This window comes from Anser anser, assembly GCF_964211835.1.
Source record: "Anser anser genome assembly, chromosome: 9".
In the NCBI taxonomy this organism is placed as follows: Eukaryota; Metazoa; Chordata; class Aves; order Anseriformes; family Anatidae; genus Anser; species Anser anser.
The window spans coordinates 18405204-18423388 of NC_139729.1; the positions used below are offsets into that span (position 1 = coordinate 18405204).

General features: G+C 53.6%; 1 protein-coding gene across 2 annotated transcripts; it reads left to right on the forward strand.

Annotated features, from left to right (window-relative positions):
• The first annotated feature begins 1727 nt into the window (after positions 1-1727).
• On the forward strand, positions 1728-17205 carry TFRC (transferrin receptor). Of its 2 annotated transcripts, none has more exons than XM_083848060.1 (19): positions 1728-1814; positions 3414-3484; positions 4873-5086; positions 5650-5872; positions 6085-6228; positions 6851-6947; positions 7341-7463; positions 8659-8754; positions 8924-9063; positions 9447-9616; positions 9915-10034; positions 10657-10742; positions 10987-11050; positions 11430-11497; positions 11837-11901; positions 12314-12395; positions 13296-13517; positions 13984-14124; positions 14401-17205. In XM_083848060.1, exons 2-19 carry the CDS (start codon positions 3452-3454, stop codon positions 14641-14643), a joined length of 2331 nt encoding a protein of 776 aa, XP_083704186.1. In that variant the 5' UTR covers positions 1728-1814; positions 3414-3451; the 3' UTR covers positions 14644-17205. The 2 variants fall into 2 exon arrangements, with proteins under 2 accessions (XP_083704186.1, XP_083704187.1); XM_083848061.1 differs by having other exon boundaries at positions 1760-1928.
• The last annotated feature ends 980 nt before the right edge of the window (positions 17206-18185 follow it).

The following is an 18185-nucleotide window of genomic DNA, read 5'->3' on the forward strand; positions in this document are numbered from 1 at the left end:
GCACGTGAGTCTTTAATTGCAAGGCAATGGCACCTCCAGCTCCGTCAACAGCCTTCGCAGCAGGAGATTTTATTCATTTGTTCAGGAGGAACATAAAACGTTGGGCAGGGCTTGGGCTGCGTTCCCCTGGTTATATACTTCCCTGCATCTAGACTTGTATTTAAAAACGACCAGAGGATCCCCGCTCCGGGACTGCTCTAATCCCTTTCCGCACCCTCTTACACTCCTGGCTTCCCCCGAGGACCCCGCAGCAGCGCGTCCTGGGGCCCTACACCCCGAGTGAAGGAGGTGCCTACCCGTTACCGGCACTAGCAGCCAGCCCTGTGGGGCTGGAGGAACCCAAACCTCGGGACTGGAGCCCGGGTCGCGCCTCGTGCCACAATCTGGGCTGGCCCACCGGCACGGCTCGCCACGGCGCTGCCGGCTGCCATTTTCCTGAGGCTTGTCTCCAGGCGGCCGCATCGAGTCCAGGCCTAGCTTAATCCCCCCTTTATCGGCGCAGGAATGTATTTCTTTTCACGAAGCATAATCCTCTTTGCAATCATGTGTTCTGCCAAACTACAAACTTTCTGCTCCCATCGTTCTTTCCCGGGAGAGGATTTGAGGCAATAATCCGGCCCTACCCACTCATTTCTTTAACGAGCAAGAGGAAAAAAATGAACACAGCACCGCGGAGCGTGCGCGCGCTGAAACCTCGAGGCAGTTCTGGCCCTCCCGTGAGTGACGGGACGAATTCAGCCACGGAGGCTGGGAGCGGTGCCCAGCTCACGGCGGAGCCCGGACAGAGGGGACAAGTGGCTCCAGGGCCACTCGTGAGCAGGGGCAGTCCTGGTGTTTTGGGGACCGAGGCGCCCCGAGGGCTGAGCAGGGACACAGGGAGCGGGGCAGCGTCCCCGCCACGTTCCCTGTCCCCTCGGGGTGCTGGCCAGGCAGTGCCACGCTCCCAGCCAGGCTTCTCCTTTTCCTGAAGGATCCGTTTGTGTTTCCAGCGACTCCGTGTGCTGCAGTTCTTCGTCGCTCCCGGAGTTACTGCCTTCACCGCCCACTGGTGTGGTTAACCTGGCATTGTACTGAGCGCTGGAGATAGACTCGCCACGGGCATGGGCGGTTGATGGCTTTCTTAAATACCTTCCGTGTAATATTTACCGCCCTCACCGCTAACCCGCTCCCTGCACGAAGCACGCTGGAAGAGGGCACGGGCGACACATTTCACTTCTCCTTAAGAGTTCCCTGGAAATAGAGCGGGGAACCCCCCCGGGGCTTTGCTCCTGCCCTCTCTCAGACCTCCACCCCCTCACCCCGGGCAGTGCTGGCCGTGCCCCGGGCCGGAGCCCCGCTGACACACGGCTCGCCAGAGCCGGGCCACGCCACGCAGCCCCCCCAGGAGCCGTCCTGCGGTGGCCGGCCACGGTCGGTGGCTTGTCAGGGCAGCGCGGGTGGCCACAGGGGCCGCTTCGACGGGCACTAGAAGGGCCGGTGCGCACCGGCGGCACTCATTAGGGCTGCAGGCACTGCCGGGGGGCTCTCAGGGAGTCCCCACAGCACCAGGGACAACCTCTCCCCTCAGCGCGGCGCTGCCATATCGGCTCGGCACCGCCTTTCCCTCACACGCGCAGCGAGGCGGCGGCGGCACCGCCTCACGGACAGCCCCGGGGAGGGGGGGGGGGGGGGGTCTGGGCGGGATCCCCCCCTCTGCGCCTGCGCGCGGCGCGCTGATTGGCGGCGGGGCGGCAGGGGGCGTGGCGCGGCGCGCAGCGATGAGCCGGGCGGCGGCCGGCGCGGCGCGCAGTGCGAGCTCGGGGCGCGGCGCGGCGGTGAGTGCGGCGGGGAGGGCGCTGGCGGCGGCGGCGGCCGTTGGAAGGGCGGGAAGGGCGCGCGCGCGTGCCGCGCCGGGGCGGGAAGAGCCCCGAGGCGGGAAGGGCCCTGAGGTGAGGCGAGGCGAGGCGGGGGAGGGGCGGGCACGTGGGCGCTGCCATGGCCGCCTGACCTTGAAGGGGGGGGGGGGGGGGGGAGGTGGGAGCCGTGCTGAGGCGACGAGGGGGCCGCTGAGGAGAGAGGAGACGTGCCCCGGGAGGGCGGCGTATCGGCCCCGCCGCTTATCGGGCGGCCGGCAGCCGGGGGCCCTGCCCGCGATACGGCACCTCGCGGGAGGCGGCTCCTCGCCTGTTTTTTTTTTTTTTTAATTTTATTTATTTTTTTTCCCCCTCTGTCAAGGTGTGTGTGGGGGGGGGATGGGGGTGGATGCGGGTGTAACGGGGGCGCTGCCGCAGCGCTGTGCCGAGCATCCCTCCTCACGCGGGGCCTGCGGGCCCCCGGCGCTGCCAGCCCGGCCCTCACCTGCCCGAGCTGCTCCTGGAGCCTGCCCTGCCCGCTGCCCCCCCTCCCCTCCTCGGGGCGGCTGCTCTGCCTGCCTGGTGGCGGCCTGGGCCTCGCAACGTCGCCTGGGAAGGCTGCTGGGGCTCGTCTCCTCCCCGCAGCCCCGTTCGGAGGGAAAGGTGAAACAAACGGCAGGCCACTGTTAACCTTTGGTCCCCACTGCCGGCACCCGGCGCGGAGCTGCGCGGTGTAAAGGCGATAAATAATCCACCTGCATCTGAAGAGCAGCTCGGGTGCTCTGCCCGCGCGCACCAGCGCAAAGCCGTTTCTCAGCAGCACTGCTGAAGGATGTGCTCAGGCTGCCTGTCCCCAACCCAAGGTGCCTGGTCGCTAGCTTACAAAGCTCCTTCGAAAGTCTTCCCAGGGAAGAAGTGCTAAAATGGTTCAAACCATAAGTTATACCCTCCAGGGAAATGCAGGCTGTAAAAGTAACTGCAGTGCTTTTGGGTGGTTGCTATTAGTCATTCTGGGAGACGGGCCAGCGTGGAGATTGTCTTTATGAAATTATAAAGAAATAGTCACCTGGTAGGGACCTTCCAGATGAAAGTGTTCCTGTAGGGTAGGAATTGGTGCAGCTTCTGGCTGGTGGTGTTGTGCCACCTCTGGCTACCAGTCGGATATTTGTCTCCATGCTGTCATTGAGCCCCGATGTCTCCGTGTGCTGTCCCTTGTCACTGCTGAGCAGCTACCTCTTGTGAGCCCTTCCCAAGTGGAGGTGGCCCTACAATTGACAAGACCCTTGGCTGAACGGCTGAACTTAGCTGTGTGAGGCCATACTCCTCAGTTATACCCTTTCCACCGCTGGGTTTCAACAGAAAGAACATTTGTTCATCTGCAGAGTGAATGTGTGAACTTCAGGTTGCGTTCAAGGTTAAGGGGCAAGCTTGATCTAGTGTAACCAACGTTGTGACTTATATAGAAGGACTTACATAAAATCCGTGGGCAAGCGTTCTGCTAGTGGCTGTGGCTGATCTTGGGCATCTTATATAATTGTAGGGGAACAGCCTGAGTTGATTTGTTGTGCTCTGAACTTCTAGGGCTTCAGTCACGTTGGTGGGTACTCTTCCAGAAGGCGATGGACCATGCCAGAGCAGCAATCTCTAACTTGGTAAGACACCGCCGCCCCCGTGCCATTTATCTCTCGGTGACAAACTGGCAATACTGTAGAAGTACGATTCAGCGAAGTCCGTGTTGGTATCAGAGGATGGCAAGTCTAACGTGCTGCTAGGTGCTACTGTGCAAGCTGCTGTAGCTAGAGCTGGCTATGATAAGGAAGTGGTTTAAGCTGTTCGGTCTGGTAGGGTTATCTTTAACTGCTACAGTGTCTTGGGTCTTTGAAGAAGCTGGAAAAGCGATAAGTGGAGGGGCGAGTGAGCTTTGAACAATGTTCCAGGAGGAAGTACTGATGAGGAAGCCGATTAAACGCCCGTTGGGACAATCAGCACGGGACAATCAACACATGTTCTATTATGTTCTCTCTAGGGGGGAGGGAAGGGGAGCTCAACCACAAACCCAGCCTTTGTGACACGTGCTTCTGAAACAAGTACTGGGGAGGTGTTGCTGCAGTGTTTCCCCTCAGTTACAAGAGCTGCCAGGCACTTCATTTCAGGTAGCGTGGGCAGACCGTAGTAGCTTGGGTATGTGCTGCCGCCTGCTTCTTCAGCACAGCAGGGAGGCCGCAGGACTGCTGCTCCCAGAACTATTCCTCTGGCTCTTAGCCAGCCTCCTGCCTGTCCCCAGCAAGTACCCAAGCACAAGCATGGCTACAAGCAGGCTCGGTGGCTCCAACGGGAGCTGCGTGATTCTGCTTAGAGTTAAGTCAGCTACGCCGCCTGGGCGCTGAAAAAGAGCTCTCAAATGGTTCCCATTGCTGCTGGATGCGATAAGTGCATCCCTGCCTTCCTGTCAGCTAAGGCTATGAGGGTTCCCATGGATCATCTCTTTTCAGCCTAGCTGCTCTATAATATTCTTCAATAATGTGATTTAAGAGTAGCCTGGGGCAGCTTAATACAAGATTATACAGATATTGGATGAGACTACTTGCGTCAAAGTGAATGTGGCTCAAAGGCACGGCTGTGGAGGGGCTGCCTTCCCTTTCCTCTGTTCTGATCAAAGTTGCCTTCTGTGCAAGTTGCACGTGTTCGGGTCAAACCAGTGCATTCCTGCAGGAGGTTCTGCTTCTGTCAGCCATTGCCATGGGGCTCCATGGGAAATGTCAATACCGTTGCCTGCGTTGTATCTGGAAGAGTCCAGGCTAGAATCTGACTGGCGTAGCTTTGAGCCTGTGCAGTGCAAACAGCTGCGAGGCCCTGGAGACCCCGAGTGGGTCTAGCTGTGTCTGTTCGCAGCCAGCCTGGCTTATTGACAGCCGACACTTGGCTGTGCTGGAGCGGTTTCAGATGAGCACGCTGTGCTTAGCGCAAGTGCAACTGGCTGCAGGGGCTGTAGGCTGGCGTAGCAGACTCCCTACCATCACGTGGCTTTCTTTCGACACAGTTTGGTGGCGAGCCGATGTCGTACACTCGCTTCAGCATTGCCCGGCAAACGGACGGAGACAACAGCCATGTGGAGATGAAGCTGTCTGCTGATGATGAGGAAGGAGGAGAGGTGGGGAGGCCCGAGCACCTGCATGCCCATGTGGCTCAGCCGTGGAGGAATGGCAAGAACCTCTGCTTCCTAGTCATTGCGGCTTTTCTCCTCCTTTTGATTGGTAAGAAAGGGTGGGAAACAAACTAAGTACCAGGCTCTGCTCCATGCGGTTACCTGAGGCTATCCACTAACATTAGAATTCATATTGTTTCGGGACAGAATTAAAGAGCCTGGATCCAGGCTGCAGCCTCTTGTCACTAACTCTTAAGAATGCCTGGCTCAGACTCGTATAGAATTGGGCACAGAAGTGTGAAGCTTGATAGCAGGACTGTGACTTAGCCAAAGGGCAAACCAGTCACTGTTTTTTCCCCTTATCAACTCCTAGCACTTCTCTAGAAATGTGGGTGAACACATCAGTAAGGCTTTTGATGCTGGTCTTTCCAAGGTCTTAACACTGCCACCAATGTAAAGCAATCCTTCTCCTCCCTGTCTGGAGGGACTCTGCCAAGCACAAGATCAGATCTACAGTGTGCCTTAAAATGTGCCAGCTCAGGCAAAATGTCAGGCTGCATACTCCTGTCTGTCCGTAGGTATTCCAGCTCGTTAAAAATGGTGTGAGAACAGTGCTGCATCTTAACCGTCGGGCTGCTGTGGTCATCTTTCTGACATGTATTCCCTCTGTAGGGTTTCTGATCGGCTACTTGAGTTACCGTGGACGAACGCAGCTGGCTGCCAAGTGTCTAGAGGGAAGTGGCAAGTGTGAGGTGACTCCTACTGCATCTTACTTAGCGGATGGCGATGAAACTGAGCAAGAAGAGGTTCCAGGACCACGTGTCCTCTACTGGCCTGATCTGAAGAGCCTGTTGTCAGATAAGCTGTCAAAAAGGCGTCTAGAGGAGAACTTGAGGTAACAGTTCCAGAAAGCTTAGCTTACAGCTATGGGAGAGGCAAAGCCTATGAGCAGAACTCAGGCTTGCTTGGAGAACAAGAGGCATGGCGATGTAGGGGGGCATGTGGTTAAAGGTGGATTTAAATGGCTCATCCAAATTGGGTTTGTAGGCTGGGGGACTGTGGTGCAGCCTGGTGCTGTAGCCTAAGCCGTACGTCCTTTATCTGCAGGCAAAGAGCAAATAAGTACTCCTTTGAAGCTGGCCAGAGTGAAGATGAGAACATGGGCATCTACATTCATGACCAGTTCAAGAGCTTCTTTTTGGATCAAGTGTGGAAGGATAAGCACTATATAAAGCTGCAGGTCAAAGGCAGGTATGTTAATGAAAAACTGCAGGTCTCTCCCTTAAAGCATGGATCTCCATAGTCCCGAGTAAACACTTAATTGCTGTTGAGATTGTGTGCCAGTTACCTCTCTCCAAAGACCTTATCTAGCCAAGCTGTAGCTGCTCCTTTCTTCGGGCTTCTTAAATCCAAAGGGCCTAGTAGCAGTCCTCTGAATTTTAGCTGGGACAGCTGGCTCTTAAAGCATGTGTAAGCGATGGAGAGAAAACACATGGAGTAAAGGCTCAGCTGAAAAGTAGACTCCCCATGCCCAAGACTGCTAGCAAGGCCTTGTTGCCCAGGCAGGTGCTGGGTAACCACCCTGGCGGTGGCTCCCAGCATCTCAGAAGGGTGTCAGCTGCCATTGAGTGGGCTGACAGCTCACGTCCCCAGGTCTTCCTGCCTGTTCATGCTAGGGGAGTTGAATTTCCTTCATTAATGTCTGAACAATCCCCGAGATTGTTTTGTGAAAACACTGGGATGAGTTGGCCTGTTTCAGGCTTTGCATGGACTTGATCAGAATTACAAGGGTTATTACGCTGAAATATGTGAGGTAGCTAAATATGCACTTAACGTAGGAAAGAATGTAACGCTGTCTCCTGACACTTAACAGCACCAAGAACAAAGTGTCTGTTTTGGAAGATGGTAAAGAAGAGGACCTGGAGACTCCTGATGCATACGTGGCATACAGTGAGACCGGCACAGTTACTGTAAGTGACTCCAAGAAAATCCTGGGATTTCTGTGTGCCTGTCAGGTGGCAGTGTGTGAAATACGTCGTGTCAAGACCTGTGCTGCTTAAAGGCCTTCCCAATTAAAGAGCCGGTGGGGAGAGGGAGGGAAAAGAGTGGGCCCAGGCAGTTTTCTTACTTTGTCAAGAGGCAGAAGTTACTGTTTAAATTTCTCTGCTGGGATCCAGCCAGGAACTTTTGACAGAACTGCTCCAATACGTGTGTTGCGTGTGATCAGAGTTTACACTGCTGAAATTGAACTCCCCGCTGCTAGTGGCAGGCCGATGTGTTCCAGGCTCTGTAACTGGGCAGGGTGCTTCAGGTGCCTTCCTAGCACAGGACTGCTGTGTTTATAACCGGTGTTTCTGTCCTAGGGCAAACCAGTCTATGCAAACTATGGACAGAAAACAGATTTTCAGAAGCTAGAGAAGTCAGCGATTGAACTGAATGGAACCATAGTCATTGTCAGAGCTGGAAAAATAACCCTTGCTGAGAAGGTAAGCAGCCTGTGGCCCAAAGCCTGGCAAAACGTGGCAGCAGGGAGCTATGTTTTTTTCTTCTGTAGTCACACCACTTTACCTCAGTTCACGTCGCAAGAATTCATAGGTAGGCTTGTCCTGCAGGCCTGGTCTTGTTTGTTTGCTCCAAGCTTCCACATGCAGGTCTGGACACCGAGGTTGAATGGAGCTGGTTACCGCTCATGGGGCTGCTGTTCTTAGCCTCTGGCAGTCTGGTTGGGATAGCCAAGCATTTAAGAGGCAGAGAGAGGCAGTCTGGGAACTGCCGCGTGCAGAGCTGGCTGCTATGGCTAGGTGCAGCTGCTAGAAGCAGAGCAGCTTCACCCCCAGGGCACCTCCTGCTGCTGCGACCGGGTACCTTCAAAGCTCGGCTGCCGTGTCTCCGCTGAGCTCTTGCAGACATGGTCCGAGTGAAGGTGCTGGCACTGCCTTCCCAGTCAGTTGCCAGGAGTTGTTTAACATTCCCTTCATAGCAAGCGAGGCGGAACAGCCAGGCAGCCTAAAAGATCCAAGTCCTGTGCACAGGCCCATTTTAGGTCTGCCCCTCAGAGGGGTGCTTGTGGAGAGGCTGGGGTATCGCTGCTGGGTGTCGCTCTGGCTCTGCCTGTCCGTGTGCATCGTGGACACGGACAGAGCTGAAACCTGCTTCCACAAGTGGGGACCGCTGGTACTCCAGTCCCATTCCTGCTCCTCAAACTGGTGTGTGGTCTTGGAGGAGTGTTTGTACCTGTGGCATACTGGAGGCAGCTGGGTTGTAGACATTAAACAGGGACCTGATGAGGCCACTCTGTCTCTATTTTTGACATGAAGATGGGCCTCCAGTGGCTTCTTGTCCCGAGATAAACCTAATCTTGGGAAAACAGACCATAATCACAACTAAATAACATCTTTCTTCCAAGCTGCTCCAAGGAGCAAGTTTGTGCTGAAGGAATTGCAGGGTGAGACGCTAATCTAGGAGTGTCTTAACTGTTCAGAAGGGCATTAGAGACATGCCTGGAGTAAGGCTGTTAGCTTTCATCGTCCTTGTGTACACATCTCTGTCAGGTGGCTCTTAAAGCCTGTTGTGGAGCTGGGCAGTGAGGAGCTCAGCCCCTCACACCGTTACTTGATGTACTTGCCTAAACTCCCCTTGCTTGCTGTGCACGTGTGCAGCTAACGTTGCTCTGCACCTCAGGTTGTGAACGCCAAGGAGAAAGGAGCAGTCGGCGTGCTGATGTACCTGGATCCGTATGAGTACGGGAACACAGACGACCTTGTCCCGTTTGGGCATGTGAGTACGCAGTTGGCTCTCCTGTCAGCCGTTCTCATGAAGCTTTCGTTCTGTGGGCTGCAAACTGTAGCAGTCCTTCTGCAGGCTTCCAGCCCAGCAGTGCTTCATGCCCTCGTGTAGGTGGAAACTGTTGGTCTCCTGAGACATGAGGGCTCCTTACTTTCCACAGGCCCACCTTGGAACTGGAGACCCTTACACCCCAGGCTTCCCTTCTTTCAACCACACCCAGTTTCCTCCCATTGAATCTTCAGGACTACCCCACATTGCTGTTCAGACCATCTCCAGCCACGCAGCGAGCAGGCTGTTCAGGTAATGGACTCTTGGTGGCTCTGCTGCAGAGGTGAGAATGATGATGAGGTGCTGCGAGCCCAGGGAGCTCTCTGCTGGTCTGTGCTGTGTATCGCAGGGAACACTTACTGCAACTGGCTGTAGAAGTGTTGCTCATCCATGTCTCCTTGCTTAAAGGCAGGTCTTAATCTAGTGTTGAGTTCTTCTTGGCCTCTGCATTCTCCCTTTCTGCACTTAATTAGCAGGGCTTCACAGGGCTGCAGGCTTGTTCCTGAGCAAGCTCTGAACAAGGCTGCACCTGCAGTTGCAGGCTTGATGGTGTGTTTCTTTTTTTTTTGATAGTTAAATGAGGCCAGAGCTGGATAATGAGTTCAGAGCTGTTTTTTTTTTTCCTTTCCCCTCAGCAAAATGGATGGAGAGTCATGCCTTCCCCAGTGGAGAGGTGGCCTTGTGGTCTGTAAGATGACAGTGAGCAGCAACAAGCAGCTGCTGGTGAAACTGGAAGTGAACAATATCATGGTGGACAGGAAGATTCTGAACATCTTTGGTGCTATCACAGGATTTGAAGAACCAGGTAACAGCAACCGCCCTGTGGCTCAGACTCAAGGGGAACACTTCATCTTCTGTGATCTCCGTAACATGGCAGCTGCTCCCAGAGACAACCTCAGTAGCACCAAGACCTGTCTCTGAGGGTTAAGAGAAAAGCTGAACTGCAGTGCCAGGGAAAGGCGAAATGAAAGCAGTGTGCTTCATACAGGGGTTAAACTAGACTCTGCGCTTGGTTCCTGGCACAAAAGCTCAAAGCTGCCTCTTTGGTAGACGATGTTTGCAATCTGAAGCTTGCAGCTCAGATCTTGATGTCTCCTTTATAGATCGGTACGTTGTGATCGGAGCCCAGAGAGACTCCTGGGGCCCAGGAGCAGCCAAGGCTGGCGTTGGAACTGCTATATTGTTGGAACTTGCCCGTGTGATCTCGGACATAGTGAAAAATGGTAAATATCTGTGTACAAAAGCATGGGGTTGAGGGGTTGATACAGGTTTAGCTCTGTGTCTGTTAACACTGGAGAGCCCGGTTACAAAATAATCCTTTGAGAATGTGTGGGAAATCTGACAAAGCTTTCTGAGAAGCTGTTACTTGTCCAACACAGACAGCTTGTCTGCAGCCAGCGCTTGCTTCCAGGGGACTGCCTGCTTGTATCTGATATGGCTTGAATGCAAGAATATCCTTGTATAGCGTGCACTGCAACCTCAAGGGTGAGCTGGCTATTGGACAGCCAGGCCTGGAGGTGAAAAACAGCAGCTGACCAGCTGGAGGGGTGGGGGCTGCACGGCGGCACTTAGTGCGAGTGCTCTTGTCCCCAGGGTTAATTCTGAATAAAGAAAGGGGGTAAAATACAGAGAACGTGGCTTTACCATGCAGCTCTGCAGCATGCAGAAGGTTGAGGAGGGCTGGGAAGGGTATGGTGTCCTTGCTACCACTAGTGTGCATGTTTGTCTGCGGCAGCCAGAATGCTTCAGCTCTGTCTGAGCAGCAGGTGACTTCATCAGCCCAGGTCCGGGGTGCTAATCCACATCTCAGGGGAAGGGCGGAGATCTCAGTCTGTCTCTTTGCAGATGGCTACAAACCGAGGCGAAGCATCATCTTCGCTAGCTGGAGTGCGGGAGACTACGGCGCTGTGGGCGCTACGGAATGGCTGGAGGTACTGGTTCTTTGGACTGTTGTGTGATGACTGCTCAGTCGTCATTTCTCATTCCACATTTCCCTGTGGAATAAACTCCCTGGTATTATGCTGCTGTTACTGATCCTAATCCTAAATTTATAATAAATATTATAATTTATAATTTATTTAAAATTTTAAAATAAAAAATTATAATAAATATAAATAAATAAATATAAATAAAGATAATAAAAAAATCCTAAACCCTAAAATGTTTTTGTTCTAGGGGTACTCAGCCACGCTGCATGCCAAAGCTTTCACTTACATCAACCTGGATGCTGCAGTCCTGGGTAACTTGCCACTCTTAATTTTGCTTTCTTGAAACCATGGGACGGGGATAGTTTGACAGATATCCTGACAGATATCCATTAGCCTCCAGAAATGGAGGCGCTTCCCTGACTGCGCTAGAGGTGGTGGTGGGTGTTTGGCTGAAGGCCAGAATGACTCCATTTATTGTTGGCCCGCTGTCACTGAAACCGGGAGGTTGCTGCAGCCTGAACCAGAAGACAGTTCTGCTAGGTCCCTGTAGTTTCTGCCTTGCGCATGTTGAAAACCTTCTGGCAACAAGTTGTAGATCACTTGACCCAGAGGGCCTTGTTGCTCGGTTGCAGGTCTGAGCTGTTCTGGCAATTAATTGTCAGTGTGTTAAACACCCCTCTTCTCTTGCAGGCACAAAAAACTTCAAGATTTCTGCTAGCCCCCTGCTGTATGCGCTGCTGGAGAGAACTATGAAGGGGGTGAGTTGAAGGGTCTCAGGTGGATCAGGTGTGATAATAGTTTAAGCCACTTTCCACTGGGTCCTTTTCCTCAGCAGAGCTGGCACCTCTTAAAGAGAAGCCGCACTTAAGACGAGGGGCTGAAATATTCTGGAGGGCAGTTCACTTACGTAAAATCTGAAATTAATAAGTGCCACAGTTTGGTGGGAAGTGAGTGCCTGTCCTGCATGGAGTGTGCTCGTGTAAAGAACAGTCAGGAGAGCACACCTGACGGGCCTCTGTGAGCTCTGGGGCACACCCGGCAGCCTGGAAGCCTAAACAGAGGTCAGAACAAGCGCAGTGACTGTCATCTCTCTGCAGGTAAAGGATCCGACAAACTTAGGCAACCTCTATAGCAGAGTTGGCTCCGACTGGGTAAAATCAATGTAAGTATTCCAGTCCTGCTGTTGAGGAGAGCAAATCTCCATAAAGGCACAAACTAAACTGCTTCTGCTCTTTGCGCTGGAATGGCATGCCGCTGTCCGGGGCGGGCTTTCCCTGCTGCACTGGAGTCAGGCAGGCGTGAACAGCAGAGCACTAGCTGTGCTGAGCGCTGCCCCAAGCTGCCCGTGGGCAGTTCAGACACCCTTTTTGCAGGGCAAGAACCACCTTGTACAGGGAGCAGTGGCCGGAAATGGACCAGCAGCCCTTGGCACTTGGCTCGGACTCCTTGCCAAAACCTGTCTTGTCTAGACAAAGTAGCCCAGTTGGCTCAGAGCTTCAGCTTGAGCCCTCTAGCCCTGTAGCTTTTCAGCTGGGCTGTCTAAACCAGTCGGTAACTATACCCGTCTCTTGCAGCGTTCCTTTTGGCCTAGATAACGCAGCATTCCCTTTTCTGGCGTACTCTGGAATCCCAGTGGTGTCCTTTGGTTTCTATGATGTAAGTATTGCCCACCTGCCTGCCTAGTGTTTGCACTGTGGAACGTGCTGTAGGGATAGCTGCTCTCCAGGATGGCAAAGCACAAGGTGCTGTCCTGAGCTCAGTGTCCATGCAGGAGCCTCTCTGAGGGAGAAGGTGCAGCCTCTGGACCTGGGGCAGTACTTGTGAAGGCTGCTCCTGGGACGTGGCTGGCCTTTAGCTCCTGTTTGAGAGTCCTGGATGCTTGTGTTCTGTTGGGAGAGGGGGCCATCTCTCTTCTAGAGGCTCAGATGTCAACGATGTAGAAATGGAAAGCACTAAGAGATGCCAAGCTTACACTACTTCAATTAGAGAATGTACTGCAGCCTGCTTGCTCAGCAAGCAGGGTGCTCTGGGGAAGCTGTACAGCTGGCCGGAGCAAATAAAAACTCAAGACTGTCCAGATCTGCTGTCGCAGCTTGGTGCTGGCAAAATGGCAGCAGCCTGGCAGCCTGCACTGTCACTGCAGGTGTGCAGCTGGGACCCTTTCTGCTAACAGCTTCCTTGGTTCCTGAGTGCTTGGATTTTGCGAGCGTCAGACTTCCTCCGCAAAAAATCTTGGGCTGTTCTGCTCAGAAGGGTTGGAGAGCGCTGTCAGCACTAACTGAACTGGGTGACGGTTTGCCTGCTTGCAGCTCTGCAGGGAACTCTGACAGGATGGGTCTGTGTGTCTCGGGTCTAACAAACTCACAGAGCATGTGGCTGATCGCTGGAGGCTGTGAGGGACTAGACGAGGGCGTTCCATTCCCCTCCCTCATGTTCTGAAACTTTGCCACTCAAATCTCACTACATAGAAGCACAAGTTGATGGGATGTGCTGGGAGCTGAGAACTCCTCGTTGGAGAGGCATTGCTGTCTAACTTTTACGCCTTCTGTCTTGTAGAAAGATGAGGAATATCCCTTCCTGGGCACTACTCAGGACACTGTGGAGAACCTGAAGGCGATTAACAATCTGTATGCTCTTCTGTGTGCTGCTGCGGAAGTAGCTGGACAAATAGCTCTCAGGTTGACCCATGACCATGAGCTCTTCCTAGACTTTGGGAGATACAGTGAGGAACTGTTAGCGTTCCAGGAAAAGTTTTTGGTCTACGATCAGGATGTGAAGGTAAGAAAGGATCTGAATGCACTGAAACCCTGTGGGCTGTTCTGGGGTCGTGTGTTAACAAAGCTCTGTGACTACTACGTATAACTGGGTGGGCATCTTTCTTCTTGACATGAGTGTCACAAGATGTGATCTGAATTAACGTTCCTTATGGAACAGTACAGACATGGTAGCTGTGGCAGACAGGTTTAGCTACAGTGGCTTTAGTGAGTTCTTGAGGAAATGGCTGTGGCTGTGATTGTTTCTAGTCTGAATATCATTCACAGTGCAGCTTTGCATCTCATTTGCACCTCTGCTGAAACGGTACGAGAAACTGTGGGTGGGGAGAGACGTCACTGTGCTCGGTGACCTCAGGAAAGACTGCCAGGAACTTGCTCTGCTACTTGGTTAACTGGCAAAAAAAAAAAAAAAACTTGGTAAGAGCAGCAAAAGAAGAAAATCAGGTTTGCTAACAGTTCCTCCCTCACAGGAGCTGGGGCTGAACTTGGACTGGCTGTTTCTTGCCCGTGGTGACTTCCAGCGAGCTGCAAATGCACTGAGAAGAGACATCGAAAACAGTGACAAGGAGAACAAGGTCATCCGCAGAGCCCTGAATGACAGGATCATGAAGGTAGGTGCCTGCAGCTGGTTTGCCTCCCTCTGCAAAGGGAGAGAGCTGCCTGGGATGGGCTTTCCACTTGGAAGCTGTGGACACTGCAGATCCGTGTCTCTTCTTATGTAGCGTTCGTGTGACCGACTGCTGCTGTCAGGAGAGGATCTGGCCCGTGCAGAGCTGCTCTAGGAAAGGGCTGGGTGGGAGTGGGAGGCTGGGGGCTGGTGATGGGACAGATTAGGAAAGAAAAACTTGGGAGGTGAGCGTAACCTGAAGTTTGCACCTCTCCTCCAGGTGGAATATGACTTCCTCTCCCCGTATCTCTCGCCAAAAGATGCTCCCCTTCGCCACATCTTCTTCGGCAAAGGCTCCCACACCCTGCAGAGTCTGCTGGAGCACCTGCAGCTGCTGAAAACTAGCAGGAGCGACGTGGATTTGAACATGCTGAGAGAGCAGCTGGCCCTGGCGACCTGGACCATAAAAGGGGCTGCCAATGCGTTAGAGGGTGATATTTGGAATACAGACAATACATTCTAGACACAGCAAACACCTGGTTAAGGTACAGGGTAAAGGAAACCCACTCCCTAACACGGCATTATTTTTCTGTAGAGGTGTTTTTTTTGGCAACAGATCCCTTTTTGACCAAAGTTGAAGATAAAATTTAAATCTCACCTCACAAATTCACAGGAGGCAGTTTAAAAGCAGGTACTAAAATTTCCATGAAATTTTCTCTGATCAGGCTCCCATCTGACCGTAGTCCAACCCGGTCACGTACGGCTGCTTTGTGGGGTTTGCTCTCTGGTATGCTTGAGAACTAACAGCTCAGGTGAATCCTGAACCGGTACCTTGAGTGGGGAGGTACCATATCGTGTGTGTGTTTATTTTTCATTGTTGGCCTCCTAAATGTGGTGACAGAACAGGGAATGGATTCCTCTATTGCTTGTAGTAAGGATTTCTTCTCTGTCCAGGGAGCTGCAGACACAAAACTATAGTTCAAGAGTAAAACAGCTTACTACAACAGCTTACTACTAGCCTGTTAGCGCTGGATTAGCAGCAAGCTCTGAAGCGCCCGGCCTGCCTTTTCTCAACAGCAGGGCTCCAGTAAAATCTTGGAGGCTTGCTTCTGCAAAGGCAGGTCTCGGCACCCAGGAAAGATAACCCAAAGACTATATAACGCCCCATCTTGTATCCTTAGTGTCGGCGCCTCCGCGAGTGCTGTGGCATTGAGAAATGGCTCAGGACTGGCACTTCAGACCTTGCTCTGCTGGGGCCTTTTGCGAAGTCGAGTCTCTTGCTGGCCAAACACTGTTTGGCTGATACCATTTTTGCAGGATGGCTCTTGTTTGGCTCTGAGATATTTATTTGTTTATTTATTTATCAGTGACAGCGTTCACTATAAATGGTGTGGTTTTTTTATAGAAGATAATTATCGGAAGCAGTGCCTTCCATAATTATGACAGTTATACTGTCGTTTTTGAATAAAGCAGCATCTGCTATTACAATCAAACATGATACTGGAACTTTGCATTTGAGATAATCTAAACAAGCCCCCCCCAACTACTTACTTTCATTATTATTTTTTTTAAAACTAGCAATTAAGCTTTCTGTGGCAAAAACGCCCCTCTGGAAGAAACCTGATGGTGCAAACCTGGTAACAAGCCTCCGGGTTGCGCTTCAAAACAATCCTTGAAATGCTGAAAACCTGGGTGAGAACTCCAAATACTGCAAATTTGGCTTCCCCGAGGTGCCTGTGCCTCTCTCGGCTTAGGACTCCCTCTTCTCCCCCCTTTCTGGCAGCTTTGCCCCCTTGTGGGGAGCGCAGCTTCCTTCCTGGCCGGGGCGGAGGGGCAGAGGCACCCTGAGCAGGGCTCATTGTGTAGCTCTTGCTCCACCCACTGCAGCACACGCAAAGTACCTTGGATTAGGCCTTGGATTTGGCATTGGCCCAATTCTAAATGGCAGCTTCCTGCAAACTTCCAGTACCTTATGTATCATGAAACCTAACTGACATTATCGGAGGCAGTGTCTTCCATAATGTGTAAAGAACAAGGTAGTTTTTGCCTACCACAGTGTTATATCGGAGGCAGTGACCTCCATATGTTGCACTATGGGTGTACGTAATTATCGGGGACAGTGTTTCCCATAATTGTTTTATGCTTATCATGCAATGTCATCTGCAAAGCTGGATGGTTAGTATCTAACGTGGATTAACTTCCCGCAGTCATATTTCTTTCACTCTCCTGTGGTGATGCAAATACAAACTTCAGCCTGTTGTGTACTTCTCTAGACTCTACCTTCTCTCTAAGCTGAACTTTCTCATAGCTGTGCTGTCTTGAAGTGGCTTCCTGCCCCCAGTCCTGAGACTGGCCTTTGAATGTTAGTGGAAGCTAGGCTAGATAGATTGTGTGCTCTGTGATTTAGTAAACTTCCTTCCAAAGACTTGGTGAATTAAAGGTGAGTGTGGGGGTTCGTGCTGACTGCAGCCTGGAGGACTCAGGCAGCTGCTCTAGCTAGGTCAGCGTACTACTGAAAGGAAGAACTTGGCCTGCTTTGGCAGTCCGGGGGCCTGCTTACTCCCCTCCCCAGGTCTCTAGAAAGCAAGGGCGGAGACCTGGGCCTCCACGCGGACTGGGCAAGGAGAAGTCCCTGGCTGGGTCGGTAAGCTTAGCCCTCGCTAACTCGGGGGGGGCGGAGGGACACGGACACGCTGGATTTTCATCGGTCTTTCTGGAAGCTTTAGGTCCAGGCTTATGCAACTCCTAGCTCTTCTTTAAGTACCCTGCTCTCTCTGAGGCATGTGCGCGGCCCTCTTTGTGTTACTGTTTTCAAGTGGCACTTCTCCAGGTGGCATTTAAGAGATGCTGTCTAGGAGTCTTCACTGTAGCGTTTGCATGCATCTTGATGTCAGACTTAATCATGTGCGTTGTAACCAGCAGAGGAAGATTAAACCCTGGCTGGGCGGGAGACACCACAGCCATGGCTGCTGGGGTGCTGATGCCCCTCGCTCAGTCCTGGCATCTGACGTGGTGTGGGGTGCGATGTCTGTTTCTAGGCTGCCTGCTGTCTGCTTGAATAAAGTTGTAAAGCTTGAACACTCAACTCCTCTTGTGAATTCTTGCCAAGCCGTCGGGCTCTTGCGGATGCGGGTGAGCTTCAACTTTCACCATGGCTCGGCGCGCTCACAGTCCTGGCTCACGACAGGTCATGGGGGTGAGGGCGTGAGCAATGATGTGGAAAAATAACGTATGCGAGTTCCTCTGCCCTTCTTCCCCTTACAAGGCTGGTACCTGCCTCCTCTCTCTTAGGGCCCTAGGGTGGTGGCTCTAAGCAGCCCGGGGTCTCCGGGGGGACAGCAGGAGGCCGACAGTGTGGGACTTCCCACCCGTCCCGGCTTTACAGTGTGCTGCCTGGCTGTCCCTGGGTCTCAGGAGGCCAGACCTCACCTGCTCCCCTCTCCTGCTGCCCCCTTTGTGCATCAGTGTGCTGGGTGCTGCCGTGCGGGGCTCCCAGCCCTTCCTCTCTGCTGTGTCCTTGCCCCTCCTCACTGCCCTTACCTGCTCGGGGGGCTCCCCTGGGTTTTTCTGGGCCCTCGCGCCAGTGTCACATCGCAGTTGAGGTGCGTCCCCCAAAAAGCGACACCTGGGGGGTGTGAGGCAGCACCTCCGGGAGCCCTGCCTCTGCTCGGGGGGCCCGTGCCCGAGGAGCTCCTTCCTCCCTCGCTGCCCCCGGGCACCCCACGTCCGTCTGCCCGTCCGCCCTCCCTTCCCCCGGCCCTTCCCTGCCCCTCCGTCCCTCCTCACCCCCCCTAACCCCCCCCCTCCCTTCCCGTTACGTAAAAGCCGGGGGCGCGGCTCCTTTAAGAGCGGCGCCGGGGCGGGAGCGCGCGGCCCCGGGAGCGCGCCCCGGCGGCGGGGAGCGCGCACCGCGGCGGGGTAGGGGCCGTGCGGGGTTGGTGGGGGGGGGGGGGGGCTGCGGCACCGGGAAGCGGGCGCCGGAGCCGAGCCCCCAGCGTGCGGGGCCGGGGGGCGCCGCCTGCACCATCCGGGGGCCGGGGGTCCCGGAGGGCGGGGGGCTGAGCC